This window comes from Hylobates moloch, unplaced genomic scaffold, assembly GCF_009828535.3.
Source record: "Hylobates moloch isolate HMO894 unplaced genomic scaffold, HMol_V3 SCAFFOLD_1, whole genome shotgun sequence".
NCBI lineage: Eukaryota > Metazoa > Chordata > Mammalia > Primates > Hylobatidae > Hylobates > Hylobates moloch.
The window spans coordinates 222129349-222148106 of NW_026652276.1; the positions used below are offsets into that span (position 1 = coordinate 222129349).

The window sequence follows — 18758 nt, forward strand, 5'->3', positions numbered from 1 at the left end:
CTGTTCCTGCCGAGGAGGGTGGGTGTGTGTCGGGGTGCCTGGCTCTGGCTTGGGACTGGACTGGGGCTCGCCAGATAACTCCGCAGCCGTTCTCAGCTCAGTCTTGGGTGGAAACGCCTGTAGCTTGCAAGGTAGCGCCTGTGGCTTTCTGGGGAAAAAAAGATCAAATGCCTCCCAAGTCACCAGCGACCCAAACTGGGGATGCAGGGAGCTCGCTTGGCCCCTTTGAAGGCCGACTCCGCAATAAGCAGTTTTTCCTTTAAATAACTGTGGTGGATTTCAAAGAATTTTCCTCGGCTGAAAAGAGACACAGGAGCTGTAGGCAACATCCCTAAATTTATAATAATGCATGTAAACATGCTACATACCACATATATGTATATGTGCATAAATATGGATGTGGTTGGGCACATACCTATCTAGACACCATTGACTTGCCTGGTCAAAGAATAAGACTTAGACATTTCGTGCCTGGGAAATGGTGCAGTTTATCTTTAAGGAGACTAGAAAAATAAGAGATGAGGCTCACGTTGCACGGATGACATCACTAGCTTTTGGCTGCGCGCTCGGTGTTCTCGTCTGTGGGCTTTAGCCAAGGCTGCAGCTACCCGCGCCCGACGAGAGAGCGCGGCAGCGGCTTCCTCCGGCGCCCGCACCCGGGCGTTGCGATTTTCCCAGTCCCCTGGGCGCAGCCTGGGCTCTCGCGCCTCCCAGGCACCAGCCGAGCCTGCGAGGCCTCGGAGCCGCCGCGACTAGAGGAGGAGGCGACGAGGGGAAGCCGAGTGACCCAGCCTCCCTCCCCCACCCTCTCCCCATTCATCTCGGCGACCACCGCGCGCAGGGAGCCGGATCGTGGGACGCCGAGGCCGGGACGGGATTCTCTGCACGCTGCCGAGGGAGCCTGCATCTCGGCGCCCGGGTGGGCTGCGAAGAAAATGGTGCAATGTGAGAGCGACTGAGCCCAGCTGGGCAGAGCAGACGGGGTGCCAGAGTGCCAGGGGCTCAGGTGGCTGGAGAAAGGGGCGGATTGTTTGGAGGGGCCGGGACCGGGACCGGGGTTTTCTTCGGTGCCTGCGGCATTTTCTTTGCACCTGGGCGGCAGGCTCTCGGGGCTCCTGGGTGCCAGATGAAGTGAGGCGGAGGCGTCGCGGGAGAGCCGGGTCCGGAGGCGGCCAGGTGGACACTCCAGGCAGAAGACGGCGCTGGGAAGAGCTGCGTGACGCTCGGGGGCTGGCGGCTGGGCGGGCAGCGCGCCGCGGCGGCGTGACCTGTCCATGGTGTTGAAGGCGCGGTGGGCTGAGCCCCTAGCGCTGCGCGCAGTGAGCGCTGCCCGGTGCGCCCTCGGCCGCGCAGCCCGCCCCTCGCGTCCGCCAAGCAGCCGCCCAGTCTCCGCAGACCCCAGGCCGGGACTCGTCCGGTAACGCCGCCCAGGTGAACGCGCTGTCGGCCCGAGGGGCCGCCTGAATGGCGATGCCAGAGGCAGGGCACCGGGGAGCTCGCGGTGAAAGGTCGGCCGAGACCGTGCGTCCGCGGGGAGTGCGCCTCTGAGCGCAGCACGCGGGTCAGAAGGAGCAACCGACCTGCTGGTGACCAGGGAACGGAGATTTTAAGAGGACCCGACCCAAAGAGGAAGAACATTTCTGGGTGCGCGCCCCAGGTCTTTGCTTGCAGACGGGGAGGGGGAGAGTCTCTGAGCCAGAGACCCAGGAGGGACTCGGAGAAGCCGGCCCCAGCGCCTGGAGCTTTCTTTCGCCCGCCGGCCGCATCGGGGCCGTTCCACTTCACCCGGTGGTCCAGTGGCGCCTCCTAACAGCACCCCCCGTCTCCCTCAGAGAGACAGGCGAGTTCTGTCCCGTCACCATCCTGCACAAAGAAACCGCCGCAAGCCCCACCGCAGCCGAGGACACTTGGCATTTAGTTTCCGGCCCGAGGGCAGCGGCGCCCGAAGCCGGGCTGGGAGCCGAGGCGGCTGCTTCGGGGCAGTCGCTTCCTGCGGGGCGGGGAGGGGGCGGGAGGCGGCCGCGCTGGGTTCGCCGCCGCCGGAGGCTGCACCTGCCTCAGAGGATGCCCAGGAGCCCGCGGGAGCCTCTCCGGATCAGAACTTTTTAGGCCGCCCGCCCCCATCCCCGCAGTCCCCGGGCCGCGCTCCGGTAGGCGGGGGCCGAGGGGGCGCCGCGGCGCGAGTCCCTCTCCTGCCCCCTCCCCCAGCTCGGCCGCTGGCCGCTTTGTTCCGGGTGCGGCGAGGGAAGGCGAGGCTGCGGCGGATCATGCCCATGGTGTAGCCGCCAAGCGGAGGCATGGCTGCCGGAAGGTTACTGCTCTACACTGGCCTCTCGCTAGCGCTCTGCGCCCTCGGCATGCTGGCCGTGGCCATCTGCTCCGACCACTGGTACGAGACGGACGCCAGGAAGCACAGGGACAGGTGCAAGGCCTTCAACACCCGCCGGGTCGACCCCGGCTTCATTTACAACAATAACAACAACTTGCCGCTCCGGGCGAGCCGCTCGCGCCTGGACCGCTGGGAGGGCAAACTCCTCCGGGCCCGGAATCGCCGACAGCTGTTCGCCATGAGCCCCGCGGACGAGTGCAGCCGGCAGTACAACTCCACCAACATGGGCCTCTGGAGGAAGTGCCACCGGCAGGGCTTCGACCCCGAGATCGCCGCCCTCATTCGGAAAGGTAAGCGCCGGGCGCAAGGCGTGGCGCTGCGGAGAGCCCGGCGCCTCTAGGCCCCCGCAGCCCCTCGCGTCTCCTCCCCAGGCCACAGGCTATCAGGTCTCTGGGTTCCAGGCGGGCCGGTTATCCAGGCCTGGCTGAGCCTCGGGGCCAGAACTTGCCTCCCAATAGCTGTTAATGAAGCTTGGTGCAGGCTTAAATCTCTCCCCTGCCTCTCCTTTCGCGCGTCTCTGTCGGGATTCGAGTGGAACCCCATGGTCCAGGGTTCTTATCCAGGATAATGCTTCATCAGCCTCTGAGAAGAAGGGAATCTCGAACGTTGTTTGTGCTCTTAAAGGAAGCCCTTTAGGAGTCATGTGTCAGGGGTAGACAGGCTCCTAATAATTTTTGTTGAACTGATTTAATCAAGGAAAATTGGGGAAACATTTCACAGAGAAGGCCTTATTCATACCAGAAACGTTTGCTGAGCGCTATACAATACCAGGTATGGTGTAGGCACTGGTCATATAAACATCAATAAATCACAGCCCCTGTCCTGTAAGCAGCTCAAAGCCAGCTGACCAGCAGCATCATATCACAATTCTTTATGTCTCCTTCTGAAACAGTGGTTGACTGTAGTGACTTATGTGCATCAAATATCAACAAGGTCTAATAAGTAAAAAAAAAAATAGTTCTTTCAGTAACACCAAAGTGGGCATGTCAAAGAAAAAAAAATAAGATTTTCAGAAAATGTATATAAAAATTCCCAAAGTGTATGTCAAAACAGAAAACAAGCTGCATTTGCTAATGATACAAATTTATTTGATACTTTAATATGATCACATTACTTAAAAAATTGTGCTTATCTGATGGAATTTGTAAACCTTGTATGATTTATACTTTGGGAACCATCCTGTTGTCAACCCACTGGAATATTGTTTGAATGTGTATTAATGCTGCTCTGAAGAAAGGAATATGTTCTCTTCTGTGGTAGCTACATCCTAGGAAGATGCGCAGATTTTATGAGTCTGGTTTTTTCCCCCTTGTGTTTCATTCTCTTTAACTATTAAATGGTGATGTCAAGATGACAAAGATACTATTATTTGCAAAGTTTTTGAGGCCAAGATATAAAAGCAGTTCTTAATGTCTCATTATAATGCTGTGAGGTTTGCTGCTGTATTAAAATAATATTTATGAGAACTGATGTTCTTTGATAGATACAAGTGTGCAATTGATCAGAAAAAATTGTTAATTTGCAAAAAAGTCAATTGTTTGAGAATGACAAGCAGTGGATCTGGTCTAGGTGGTCAGGTCAGATTTAGGTGAGGTGGCTTCAGAGACAGAATCTATCTAAGTGTTTGTTTTGTAGCTTCTTTAGAATGACTAGGGATTTTAGCCGATTTTGTTATGGGTGTGTTAATACAACCAATATCCCATTTGCTTCACAATTGGGTTCTTATTGGAACAAGGTGACCCATTTGGAGCACTACCACTTTGTAAAGATGTACAAAATATTAGGGGAGTCCAGAAGAGACAACTTGGGTTTGGATGTCAAGGCAGGAAAACAAGAGGGCCTAGAATAGTTTTTGACAATGAGTGACCTTATAACAGTGTTGAGATTCTCAGATTTATAAAGTGTTATTTTATCCATGATTTTCTGCTTTCTTTAAAATTGAAATAAGAGGAAGTTAGCTGAAATGTGAGGGAGAATTCGTGTTAATAATGAACAGCAAACACTGGGAGAATTTGCTGAAGGATATTCTTACTTTTCCTTCCTTGAATGCCTTCTAGAATAAGAGAGGTATCCCTTCTTGTGTTGGTTAACCCCACTTAGAGAAAGGGAGATGGATGGAATTCATGGTTTCTGGCGGTTCCGTTCAGAGCTTTGATTCCCTGTTGCTTTGCTTGGCAGTCTGACTAGAAAGGTTGACTAGGTCTGTGCACCGGAGGGATTGGTTGCCATAGTGACATGTTCTTCCGGTGAAGCTGGAAACACAGAGACAGGGAAAGGGATAGGGGAAGAATGTACAACATTTTGACTTTGTATCTACTGATTTTTAATTGCAGCAACAGAAAATGGACATGGCACAGCAGGGGTATTGAATACACTGATGCCTAGAGTTGGCAGGGCATATTATTTCACTTGAACTAATGGAAATGGTGTTCCCCATCACCCAAAATACAGCAGTCACTGTCAGCGGCAAGCACCCGCTTACCATGGCTGTTTCTGTCCATTTGACATTCTTGTTAGGTATTATTGAGATAGATGGCATGCCAGCCTCACAAATCTTGAGAGAGTTAAGGTCACTATCTTCATTTTTAACCTCAAAACACACTCTTTGAAAACCAGATATTCCTTTTCTGAGCAGCAATAGACACATTTTGGGAATAAGTGCATGTTATATTAGTAGAATTCACAAGCAATTCCAATAACATATAGAACATAATTTTTACACTTAATCAGTGTTCCTCTTAGATGGGCAGATTTTATAAGGAGGTTAAAAAGAGAAATTGATATCCCTATATTTAAATGAGACATTTTAGAAAAAGATGTTTATCTCACATTATTCATTAGAAACTGCAAAAGAGATCTCAGACCACTGTCTTCTTTGAAATATCTACTTTGATTAAAATTCTGGAAGATATGTATTGGACAAGGGAAAAGGAAAACCAGAGAAAAGACTTTAAAATCTGTTAATATATAGGAAAATTACAGACTTATCTAAATGATCTAAAGAACTTAGTTACTTGTTAAATCGATGTTCATTACATTAGAAAGTGCTGTTTGTGCATTTCAACATAAAACCACATAATTAATAAGAAAACAAACATCAAATCTGTGTCTGATTTGAAGGTAAAGTCCTCTGGATTCATATTCATTCTGAAATCCATTCTCCTCAAGGACCTTCTGCCATGCTGTACCCACACGTATGCATTTCTTATCACTGTGTATTCATTTGTTTGCATTATTCAACTGTAAGTTCCTGGAGGTCAGGAAAGACAATCATTTGTAAAATACATTCACCAGATGCTTGGTATTTGGGAAATATTTCATACAAATTAGGTTCACAGAAATGTATCCATCCGAGCTTATTCTAATTATAGAAACACTTGTGTGAGAATTTAAGTAAAAAATTAGAAAATCGTGATGGGAAAATATGAACCAGTGTGGCTATCAGGCCAGGTTAATATTGCAACAAATGCCACATGATCTATGAAAGGACGATTTCTTGAGCTTTGCCAAAGAATAAGGAAAACGGACAATTCTTTTTTGGATAACATGTCACTAAGCAGACACACATCACTTATGGACATTATTTTTTGTGATGGATAAGGTTTTAATTATTTCCTTCTTGGGGGTAAGATTGGATATAGGGTGCCGCAAGGGTAGATTACCCTGAATTCCCATTTCATGGCATCCACGACAAGCCTTAAATCAGGTCCTTTTGTCTTCTTGTTTTTAAATCTCATCCATGTCTCCCTAGTCAGTGACTGCAGGCACTGGGGACAGGTCAGTGACTGCAGGCATTGGGGACAGATCAGTGACAAGATCAGTTTCTGAAATCCAAGAGACTTCCGACCCTTAGGAGGAGGAGCTATAGGTAGGATTTTGTTCTAGGGAACTCTAAGGGAAAAATTATATTATTTGGTTTGTACTAAAATGTTATATTGATATGGATTGAAATAAGTAGAACTTCAACTGATACTCTAAGAACTTTTTATTATTTGAAAATTGGCTTTATAATAGACTTTGACTTAAATAGTTCCCATAATCACAGAGTGGTTGTCAATACTCCAAAAATAATTTTAAGAAAACATTCACATATTTAAAAATTAATAACAGGATCAGCAAATATTTACTGCACATGTATTGTGTGATGGGCACACATCGCTAGGATGAAGAAATGCATAAGACCTGGTCCTCAAAATTTTCATAGCCTGTTAGTGTCACAGAAAATAGGTTACAACTACAGGATGATGAGAGCAGTGACAGAAACAGATGCAGAGGAACACAGAGGAAGTGATGGTAGATTGTGTCGGCAGTAGCGGGAGGTAGGCAAGAGGAGGTTAAGGAAAGTTGTCCTGAGGAAATGAAATCTGAACAAGATATTTGATAAGGTTTGGAGGTGGATATGGAGGAAGGATATTTCAGGCAATGGGCCAGCATATGCACAGCCATAGAGGTGTGGAACAGCAGTTTGGTCTTGTGCGTGTTGATTTCTGGGGCAAGGAAAAGGAGGAGACCAGGAGCTGGAGAGCAGGCATGGACCAAGTCAGGGAGCTCGTATATCAAATCCCCTATAGCTCTGCTGCCCAGTTGGGGAGCCACTACCTACATGTGGCTGTTCAAGTTAACAATAACCAAAGTTAAATAAAATAGGCTGGGCACAGTGGCTCACACCTGTAATCCCAGCACTTTGGGAGGCTGAGGCAGTTGGAACACTTGAGGTCAGGAGTTCGAGACCAGCCTCGCCAATATGGTGAGACCCCCCATCTCTACTAAAAATAAAAAAATTAGCTGGGCGTGGTGGTGTGTGCCTGTAATCCCAGCTACTCAGGAGGCTGAGGCAGGAGAATTGCTTGAACCTAGGAGGTGGAGGTTGCAGTGATCTGATATCGTGCCATTGCACTCCAGCCTGGGTGACAGAGTGAGACTCCATCTCAAAAAATAAACAAACAAAAATTATTTCCTTAGTTATATTGGCCACATTTCAAATGTTCAATAGCCATATGTGCCTACTGGCTATTGTATGGGACAGTGCAGATTACAGTGAACATTCCCACCATCAGAGAAAATTCTGTTGGACAGCGCCACGTAGAGCCTATAGCCTCTAAAAGAACCAAGCACGTAACTTTGTTTCAGATGAGTATAATTCCATGATAACTTGGGTTTAAATTTAAGTATATCATTCTACACTTTAAGAAACTTTGGGCCGGGCGCGGTGGCTCACGCTTGTAATCCCAGCACTTTGGGAGGCCGAGGCGGGCGGATCACGAGGTCAGGAGATCGAGACCACGATGAAACCCCGTCTCTACTAAAAATACAAAAAATTAGCCGGGCGTGGTGGCGGGCGCCTGTAGTCCCAGCTACTCGGAGAGGCTGAGGCAGGAGAATGGCGTGAACCCGGGAGGCGGAGCTTGTAGTGAGCCGAGATCGCGCCACTGCACTCCAGCCTGGGCGACAGAGCGAGACTCCGTCTCAAAAAAAAAAAAAAAAAAAGAAACTTTGGTACTTGAATATATTGGGCAGAAGGCTTTAGTTCATGATCAATTATGGTAAATCTATATTTTAATTTCCCATCATCAACTCACAGAATTCTCACAAGCTTCTCCCTTCTTCCTTCGTGCCCCCTCCATCTCCATTAAACGTCACTTGCAAAGCTGATGGGGTGGGAAAGAGATTAATGATAATTATAGCCAGCCTTGATGCCAGGTCTCTCCGAAAAGTTTTACATGTATTAGCTAATTTATTGTTCATAATAACCCTAGGAAGTATTAGTATTATTTTAAATTCTCATCCTGAAGTTGAGGGAACTGAGGCACATAAAGGTCAGATAACTTGTGAAGTCTCACAGTTAGTTAGGAAACGAAGGTGTCAGGATTTGAATTCTGGCTCCGGATGTGGGAACTCACCCACCACACTCTACCATCATCTTAGAATCTCTTGGGGCAGGAGTGAGGTGGAGAAGAAACTGGGATATTGATTCCACAAATTGAGAGGAAAAAGGAAATAATACTCTTGGAATCTCAGTTCTAAACTGGAGTAATGAGAGTGGCACAAACACCCTGTTTTGAAGCTCACTGACCAAAGTGCGTACACATTTTGTCATATAACTTTTGCTTATTTACTTCACTCGCTGTGGTAGATGCTGAAGTTATAGACATGAAGGACACATTCATTCATTCAACAAGTATTTATTGAGGGCCTGTGGGCTGTGCATCAGGTCCCGTGTTGGACCAAATGGAGAAGCTTACATTCCAGAGGGGAGAGACGGACAATAATAAATACTCACGGCTGGGCGCGGTGGCTCATGCCTGTAATCCCAGCATTTTGGGAGGCTGAGGCGGGCGGATCACGAGGTCAAGAGATTGAGACCATCCTGACCAACATGGCTGAAACCCTGTGTCTACAAAAAAATACAAAAATTAGCTGGCGTGGTGGCGCATGCCTGTAATCCCAGCTACTCGAGAGGCTGAGGCAGGAGAATGGCTGGAATCCAGGAAGCAGAGGTTACAGTGAGCCGAGATCATGCCACTGCACCCCAGCCTGGGTGACAAAGTGAGATTCCTTCTGAAAAAAATACTCATAGAGTAAAAATAATATCTAACATATGAATCATGTGTAATATAGCACAGGGTAGTGGGTACCATGAAGGTCTGCCTTTATGAAGCGCAAAGGGGAAGAATGACAAGTAAAGCAAAAATGAAATGCAGTCATGTGCCCCGTAACATTTTAGTCAAAGACAGACTGCAGTGGTCTCATAAAGTTATCATGGAGCTGAAAAATTCTTATGGCCTAGTGACATCATGGATGTCACAGCACAGCAACCCATTACTCCTGTGTTTGTGTTGAGGCTGGTGTAAACAAACCTACTGCACTGCCGGCAGTACAGAAGTCTAGCACAAACAATTATGTACAGTATGTAATACTTGATAATAAAATGACTGTTACTGGTTTATGTATTTACTGTGCTATACTTTTAATCATTATTTTAGAGTGTAATCCTTCTGCTTATAAAAAAAAGTTAACTGTAAAACAGCCCCAGGCAGGTCCTTCAGGAGGGATTCCAGAAGAAGGCATTGTTATCATAGGAGGTGACAGCTTCATGTGTGCCATTGCCCGTGAAGACCTTCCAGTGGAATAAGATGTGGAGGTGGAAGACAGCAAGATTGATGATCCCAACCTTCTGCAGGCCTAAGCTAATGTGTGTGTGTGTGTGTGTCTTAAATAAAAACGTTTCAAAAGTTGAAAAATAAAAAATTTTATAAACAGAAAAAAGCTTATAGGATAAGGATATAAAGAAAGAGGCTGGGTGCAGTGGCTCACACCTGTAATCCCAGCACTCTGGAGGCTGAGGTGGGCAGATCACCTGAGGTCAGGAGTTCGAAACCAACCTGGCCAACATGGTGAAACCCTATCTCTACTAAAAATATAAAAAATTAACCAGGCATGGTGGCACATGCCTGTAATCCCAGCTATTTGGGAGGCTGAGGCAGGAGAATTGCTTGAACCTGGGAGGCGGACGTTGTAGTGAGCTGAGATTGCGCCATTACACTCCAGCCTGGGCAACAATAGTGAAACTCCATCTCAAAAAAAGAAACAAAAAAGAAAGAAAATATTTCATACAGTTGTAAAGTTAAAAGAATTAAAAAGTATGTAAAGTAAAAAAATCTACAGTGAGCTGAGGTTATTGTTGAAGAAAGAAAAATATTTTGTATACATTTGGTGTAGCCTAAGTGTACAATATTTATAAGGTCTACAGTAGCATACAGTAATGTCCTTGGACTTCACTTTCACTCACCACTCACCTCTCACTCACTCACTCACCCAAAGCAACTCCCAGTTTTCTACGCTCCATTCATGGTAAGAGTCTCCACAGGTGTATCATTTTTTGTCTTCTCTACTGCATTTTGACTGCATCTTTCCTATGTTTAGAAACACAGATACTTACCTTTGTGTTATAATTGCCTGCAGTATTCAGTACAGTAACATGCTGTTCAGGTTTATAGCCTTGGAGCAATAGGCTATACCACATAACCTTGGTGTGTACTAGGCTACACCATCTAGGTTGTGGAAGTACACTCTGATGTCTGCATGACGACAAAATCGCCTAACGATGCATTTCTCAGAACATATCCCCGTTGTTCAGTGACAAGTGACTGTAGTTCCACACAAGGAGGCTTTGGGTGTTGCAGGGAAAAGAGCTGGCAAACCTAATATAGACTGGAGTTCAGGAGGTTTCATTAGCTGAGGGGCCTCCACAGGCTGTTTCTTTCTGCATTCTTTATTGAATTCCTAGAGGGCAGGAACTGTTTAATGTCTAAAACACACTTGGGGTCCTGTACTTAGTAGGTTCTGAAAAACTGTTTGCTGATTGATTAAAAAACTTAAGACATACTCACCTTCAAAGAAACACATGCAAACACCCATAGTCTTGTATACATGATGTGCACCTCCTTGCATATACACCATGTGTATGCCCATATGTAATAAATAAACACACTCATAGTCCCACCTCTCCTCCTCAATCATCCTAAAACTCAACTAACCAGTGAGAGTCAATGATTCAAGAAGAAAACCTGTGACTCACTGGGCAAATGAATGCATGGAGTAAAGAGATGTGTTTTGAGCACCTGCTGTGTGCAGAGCTCTTTGCTACGTGTGGAGGGAGAACAAAAAGGCATGGTTGGTTCTTGTCCTAAGGGAGCTTACACTCCAGCTCATGGTTTCCCAAGTTCATTGTCATGTGCAGTGGTATCAGGTGCTTCCTCAGGAGGTCTTACCTGCATCAGTTGGATCAGGAATCAACTAGTCAGGGAATGCAGGAGTGAGCTCTTTTTGTTGAGTCAACAAAGTCTAGAGCTGTTTTTTTCTGTTGAAGAGGTCAGTTTATTTATTCTTTTACTGTAGGGTCAATTAGAGGATCAATACTGTATATTCCACTTTGGATTGTCAGTTAAAAACATTTCCCCCTCTTTGCTGTTAGTAAGTAATCCTAGGCCTTCAGGCAGAATGCTAAACACACTCTGGGTTTAGCTTGACCTCTGGGTTAGTTTGACCTATCATACACAGACACCCTCCCCCCACACACACACATCTAGGTGTTAGATGTTAGAATCACAAGCGTTTATTTAGATGCAGATATATTTATAACTTACTACTCCCAAACAATACACAGAGGAGGAAGGGTGTGACTTGGTGGATGAATAGATGGAAAAATCATTCTAATGTCTTGATTGCTGTTTTTGAGAGAATTCATGTATTCTTTTATACGACTTATTTTCTCACATGTAAAATGATGTGTTTAGATTCTATAAACTCCAAGCCCTTTCACACTTTTACATTTGATGAGAAAGTTAGATTTAGGTGTCAACGAGTAGATAATAGGTACATGGTTGAGGGAGGGTGAAAAGAGGGGCAAGGTGAAAGTTGATGGGGGGTGGGAAGACAGAGAGGGAGGGAGAGAGAGAGAGACAGACAGATGGACAGACAGACATGAGAGACAAAGCGATTTCTAAAGAGATCATCCTGGGTGCTAGTTTGCAATAGGAATAGCTAATTTCTTACCACTGTACAATCATGTAATAAAAATGAACTTTTCCTCTTTCAAATGGCTTGAAATGTGATGTGCAGTTCAGGGTTTAAAATGAAAAACCTAAGAGAAAGGTGAAGATAGATGCACAACAGTGTGAATGTACTTAATGCCACTGGACTTTAAAAGTGGTTGAAATGGTAAATTACCCCCAGGAAAATAAATAAATACATTTAAACACTTAATAGAGAAAAGGACTGGATTCTGTTTAGTGTGTGGAATACTTCATAGTCAAGGCTCTTCATTCATTCAGCACAATTTTTTTTTTTTTTTTTTTGAGACAGAGTCTCGCTCTTGTTGCCCAGGCTATGTAGCTGGGATTACAGGCACATGCCACCATGCCTGGCTAATTTTTTATTTTTAGTAGAGATGGGGCTTTGCCATGTTGGCCAGGCTGGTCTCGAACTCCTGACCTCAGGTGATAGGCCTGCCTCGGCCTCCAAAAGTGCTGGGATTACAGGTATGAGCCACCATGCCCTGCCTATTCAGCACATTTATTGAGCACCTACTATGTATTAGGCACAGCCAAAGTATGCTTGGGATGCAGAAGTTAGTAAAACATGAAATTCCTGCCCTTGTAGGGCTTACAGCTAAACATTTTTGAGCTTTAGATTTTTTTTGCTTTTTCTAAACAGAGCTTTTAAGGAGTACCAATATATAAAACAAGGAAAACTAATGAATACATCCCTCGGGCCATTTAAAAATCATTGAATGGTGAAGAGCATTTCACTGAACTTATTTTAAAAAGTGTCTATTAAGCACCAACAATGCCAGGCCCATTACTTGAGGTGAAGGATTTTGAGTGAAATCTGTTGTTTCTGTCCTCATGGAGCTAAAAAGTGAGGAGATAGGCAGGTAAACTCACAAGCACAAGCACCCTAGTTGGTTTTATAGGAGATTTCTGTGCTGGGAGCCTGGATGGCTGGGCCCCATCTGGGAGCAGTCAGGGCATGTTTTGTAAAAAAGGGGACATGTGATCCTTAGATGTTCTTAGAGAGAGATTTGTGGATTGATAAGGTGGAATCTCAGCCTCCCTTAATAGTTATGAGCCCTGACTAGGTAATGCTTGTCTAGTTGCCCTGCCACCCCTGCTTGTCCCCCAGATGCCTGTCCTTCTCCTAAAAGGCAGCCATTGCTGCCCAAATTTTATAAATCATGTCATATCAGAGATTGTATATTCATAATGTTTAAAAACAGCAAGTATAAATATAATCCAGGCAGTGAACAGGTGATTCAAAGATGAAAAGAGTTTGTTTTGTAATTTTTTTTTTTTTTTTGTTTGAGACTGAGTCTTACTCTATTGCCCAGGCTTGAGTGCAATGGCACGATCTCGGCTCACTGCAACCTCCGCCTCCCAGGTTCAGGTGATTCGCCTGCCTCAGCCTTCTGAGTAGCTGGGATTACAGGCGCCCACTGCCACACCACGATCTCGGCTCACTGCAATCTCTGCCTCTCAGGTTCAAGTGATTTTCCTGCCTCAGCCTGCTGAGTAGCTGGGATTACAGGCACCTATCAGCACTCCCGGCTACTTTGTATTTTTTTTTTTTTTTTTTTTTAGTAGAGATGGGGTTTCACCATGTTGGCCAGGCTGGTCTTGAATTCCTGACCTCAGGTGATCCACCCGCCTCAGCCTCCCAAAGTGCTGGGATTACAGGTGTGAGCTACTGTGCCTGGCCTATTTTTTGTAAATTTGTATGTACAGAGATGGCATTTAAATGACCTTCCAGGAGCCACTAGGATTCATTTACAGGTGATGTTTCGTCTGAGTACAAGCTGCTGTGAGCATTCACAGAAGTTTGACAGATTTGCTGCTTTTATGGGAGACTGCAGTATCTGAATTATTTAAATTGATTTTTTTTTTGGCGTCAAAGTATTTTGCCAAGAAAAGGCAATTTACTTTATATTAGGTCATCGTCATGCATTTATATCATTTCCTGCTTTTTAAAATGCCCTGCTGTTCTATATTCTGGAGCTCACTCTGTTGGACACTTTATTTGCTCTGGAGTCCCTCTCATTCAGTTTTGCCCTCAATTTCTCTTCATCTTTGTAATAGTGATTCTATTTAGGCAATGCAGCTCCATTTCCCCAAGGGCCTGGAGTATTTCACAGGCCTGGATGGGCTAGGGTTGTTTTTACCTGAAAGAAGCTCCATGCTCAGGCGATGCTGCCTGCTCACTGGCACAACACTGGAGAGAGATGAGGCACTCTCTCATGAGGTTGAAGACGTGTGTGCCTGTGGCCTGGCCCTTCCACTTACGAGCACGTGAAGCCCATCCAAGAATGTCCATGGCACCACTGTTTGTGATGGTATCACAAAATAAACAAAAGATGTAAATGTTCATTAGTAAGAAGATAGATAATGACGTATGGTATATTCATACAATAGAAATGATCACGGTATATTTGAAATACATGTATTAATATTAATTATTATTATTTTTTGAGACTGAGACTCTCGCCCAGGCTGGAGTGCAGTGGTGTGATCTTGGCTCACTGCAACCTCCATCTCCCAGTTCAAACGATTCTTGTGCCTCAGCCTGCTGAGTAGCTGGGACTACAGGTGCCTGCCACCACTGCTGGCTAATTTTTGTACAGCAGGGATGGGGTTTCACCGTGTTGGCCAGGCTAGTCTCGAACTCTTGACTTCAAGTGATCTGCCTGCCTTGGGCCTTCCAAAGTGCTGGGATTACAGGCATGAGCCATCATGCCTGACCCAATTAATAATTAATATTAAAACATGTATTTCAAATATACTGCGATCATTTCTATTGTATAACACATGTATGTTAATATTACTACATGAAGCACATGTATATATTTCCAAATGGATAAACACAACTTCGAGTAAGAAAGGTGGAGTGCAGGATGAAATATAGAATAGGGTGCCATTTATACGAAGTTCAAAAACAGGTAAAACAATATTAGATATTCTCTAAAGAAACATATTTGCATTGTATGCATAAAATATGCATGAGACTAATAAACACAAAATGAAGGATGCTATTTACTTTTCTCAAGAAAGGGAAAGAAATGGAATTGGAAAGGGTGCCAGGGAACTTCCAAAGCATCTATGATATTTTATTTATTTATTTTTTTTTTGAGATGGAGTCTTGCTGTGTCACCCACGCTGGGGTGCAGTGGTGTGATTTCTGCTCACTGCAACCTCCATCTTCTGGGTTCAAATGATTCTTGTGCCTCAGCCTCGATTACAGGCACCTGCCACCACGCCCAGCTGATTTTTATATTTTCAATAGAGACAGGGTTTCACCATGTTGGCCAGGCTATTCTCGAACTCCTGACCTTAAGTGATCTGCCTGCCTTGGCCTCCCAAAGTGCTGGGATTACAGGTGTGAGCCACCGCATCTGGCCTGGTGTTTTGTTTTTTAAAAACAAAAAAACAGAAGATCTGAAGCAAATATTCATATGCATGCACATTCAAGCCACATGAGTGATTGTTACAATTCTGATAAAAAAGGTAAAATTTTATTCAGATTGTGTTGTTCAGTGTGCAGGATGCATTTAAGGAAAATTACCAGAAAACTTTGTCTTTGGGGCAGTCTGTGGTTGACTTTTGTAAGTAGGAACAAGAAGCATTTAGAAAAAAGGGGAATCAGTTCATCCCTAACCAACAGTTTTCCTTGAAATTAGCTATTAGAGAAGAGTGTAGACAGAACAACATTTTGCTTTATTCCCTTCTGATGTGTAAGAGGGGGAAATCAGGGCTTTACAATGATTGATTACTGAGATGGAGACTAATGGATAAGTCATTCCACCCCCTTTTAAATTTCCTGCTGCTTGTGGAGAAAAAAATCAAGAATGCCAAGAGCCACTAAAGTCACTTTTTCAATTAACTTGATCATAGATTGAACTTTAAATAGATAGAGCACTGAGACAGAGAGTAACCAGCTATTGAGGGTGTGAGACAAACCCAGGATTGAGCACAGACCTCTCAGAAGGCATTTTAACCCCAGGGAAGAGAATTCAGTGAGAACTAGTAAAGAAAAGGTGAGAATTGATAGAAAAGAAATAGAGTATATTTGTCTTCTTTAGCAGTTTTCATAGCACTTTTGAAACTGAGTAGAGAGTGTTGGTAAAACTTTAAGGTATCAATCATTTATTCTGAAGATTATGAGGGTGGCTTCAGCCAAGAGTCCCTATGTTAAGATCATGTGTTTCTGCCTTCTCTATTTATACAAACTATAACTGGAATAGAAAAATCCCCTCAGAATTATAGCAAGAACTCCATTTTTCAGTTGATAATGCTTTAAAAAAACCAAAGCTGGCCTCTCATTACCAAGGGATCATGAAAGTTCCAAGGGATTTCAGGGGTGTTGAAGCAGAATAACTTCAGTGCTCATGTTTTGGTAACCACAGGGCTGGAAGAGATGCCCAGATGCAGCCCTGGACAGGCCTGTGCTGAAGGTCCAGGTGGGTGATCTGCTTGGTTATTGATGCTCTGCGGGGAGGGAGACATGTTGCACTTCATGAGGCAAATGACCTTCCACTTTGGAAAAGGCTGGCCTCTGTCTTCAACCTCTTCTCTCTCACTCCTTCCTCAATATCAACATCAACACAGTGGAAGGTGACTTGCTTGGCCCTTGTTCTTTTTGGTTGTGGCTTCTCTGCTTACCTGGATTTCTTTCCTTCCTCATGTGCACCTCGCATGCACTCCCATGTGCTAGGTTTCCTCACCCATCCCCCTCCTGGGACTGCTCCTGAAAAACCTCACCTCCCTGGCTTTCCAGACACCGTTCTCTACCAGATCTGTGTGTAGCTCTATTCTTATTCCTTCTCCTTTGCCAGTTTTTCTTCCTCAGATTGTGTGGATATCCTTCAGAATTCCACTTCTCTTTCTCACTCTTCACCTTCTCCTGGATCAGTCTCAGCCATGTCTAGGGCCATTTTCTTTTATGCTCACGACTAGTTGCACTGGGAATCTCTAGCCAGTCTTTCCATCCAAGCATCTTGCCTATTGGATATCTCCACTAGGATCACCCATGGATCCAAAGGAATCTATTTTATCTTTTTCCTCCAGACTCATCTCTTCTTCATTTTCCTCTGTCTTGGAGAACATGGCTCATTGCCTCTCTACTTGCCCAAACCAGGGACTCGGAGCTCATCTTCAAGGTTCTCTTCTCTTCTGCCTGACTCATCCAAGTGGTGAACAAGTCACTTTAACTCCTAATAACTTTTATGTCCATCTCTCCGACCTATCCTAGGGTCCTTCCTTGTCTCCCGGGCTCTGGCAGCACTGACTACTTGGTTTCCCTCTTCTCTAATCTCTTGTCAGGGCTTCCTACTCAGAGTGATTTTCCTTAAATACAGCACTAATATGTTATCACTTTTCTTGAAGCCCTTCAGTGGCTCTCCACAGCCTACCATCAGAATAAAGTCCATAATCCTCACCATGGCACATGGCACATATGGCCCCACCAGACTGGTAACATGCCTGTCCCCACTTCCCCATCTTGCCGTTCCAGTCTCTTCCATACTTTTCTCCACACCAGCACACTCTGCTCTAGTCATGATGAAGAACTCCTGTGTCCCCAAACAAGTTAAGCTGTTTTATCCCTTGGGAGCCTTTGCTCATGATGCTTCCTTTGTCTGGAAGCCTCCTCCCCATCTCGGCCCTCTACCTCCGTGTCTGCCTGTCCAGTGCCTGCTAATCCTTTAGGAATCAGCCTAAAGCCCTTCCTCCCAGTCTTGCTGGATGTCCCCTCATCCCCAACTACCAGGTCGAAGTGCTTTCTGCCTCCTTTAGGCTTCTGGACACACCAAACATACATTCTTTCCAGCGATAGTGACATTTTGTCATATTTATTTGCTTACCCATATGTTTCCCTCCCTTTTGAGACCATTTTGGAACTATTTCTTACTCACCTTTTATCCACAGGGTTTTGCATAATGCATGGATGTAATGCATGGGACATAATAGGTACTTAGTAAATATTTGTTGAATGAATGAAAGTTTATCTCGGTTAATGTACTAGATTTGGAAATTTCATTTTAAAAAGATTCATAACTTCATTGGGCTAGGGTGGGGGATTCACTACTAAAAGGAACCCTGATGTGAATTGTTTTGTAATGCATATGATAAACTTCAATTTATTTTTTCTTAAAGCCTCCATATCCCCAATTCACAAAGTAATTTAAACAAACAACCCCATCAAAAAGTGGGCAAAGGATATGAACAGACACTTCTCAAAAGAAGACATTTATGCAGCCAACAGACACATGAAAAAATGCTCATCATCAGTGGCCGTCAGAGAAATGCAAATCAAAACCACAGTGAGATACCATCTCACACCAGTTAGAATGGCGATCATTAAAAAGTCAGGAAACAACAGGTGCTGGAGAGGATGTGGAGAAATAGGAACACTTTTACACTGTTGGTGGGACTGTAAACTAGTTCAACCATTGTGGAAGACAGTGTGGCGATTCCTCAAGGATTTAGAACTAGAAATACCATTTGGCCCAGCCATCCCATTACTGGGTATATACCCAAAAGATTATAAATCATGCTGCTATAAAGAGACACACACACGTATGTTTATTGCGGCACTATTCACAATAGCAAAGACTTGGAACTAACCCAAATGTCCATTAATGATAGACTGGATTAAGAAAATGTGGCACATATACACCATGGAATAGTATGCAGCCATAAAAATGATGAGTTCATGTCCTTTGCAGGGACATGGATGAAGCTGGAAACCATCATTCTCAGCAAACTATCGCAAGGACAAAAAGCCAAACACCACATGTTCTCACTCATAGGTGGGAATTGAA

The 18758-nt window shown here is 44.8% G+C and overlaps 2 protein-coding genes across 2 annotated transcripts in view; one reads left to right on the forward strand and one right to left on the reverse strand.

The window, feature by feature from the left end:
• Positions 1-476: 476 nt before the first annotated feature.
• Positions 477-1638, reverse strand: LOC131381131 (uncharacterized). Its single transcript, XM_058427366.1, has 2 exons — positions 1092-1638; positions 477-924 (listed from the first exon to the last, which is right to left on the reverse strand). The coding sequence occupies exons 1-2, from the start codon at positions 1636-1638 to the stop codon at positions 605-607; spliced, it is 867 nt and encodes a 288-aa protein (XP_058283349.1). The 3' UTR covers positions 477-604.
• Positions 1639-2267: 629 nt separating this feature from the next.
• TMEM178B (transmembrane protein 178B) overlaps positions 2268-18758 on the forward strand; it is a 422945-nt gene continuing 406454 nt past the window's right edge. Inside the window, exon 1 of the mRNA XM_032761962.2 lies at positions 2268-2679. Coding sequence (XP_032617853.1) covers positions 2298-2679 — 382 coding nt within the window. The 5' untranslated portion in view covers positions 2268-2297. The remainder of the gene's footprint in view (positions 2680-18758) is intronic.

What these genes read in the sequence shown, in the direction of transcription:
- LOC131381131 (XM_058427366.1), bottom strand. Translation starts at nt 1,638, where the DNA reads ATGTTCTTCCTCTTTGGGTCGGGTCCTCTTAAAATCTCCGTTCCCTGG. An exon ending in CCCGAGAGCCTGCCGCCCAG is followed by an intron (nt 925 to 1,091) that starts GTGCAAAGAAAA and finishes TTTTCTTCGCAG; the next exon opens with CCCACCCGGGCGCCGAGATG.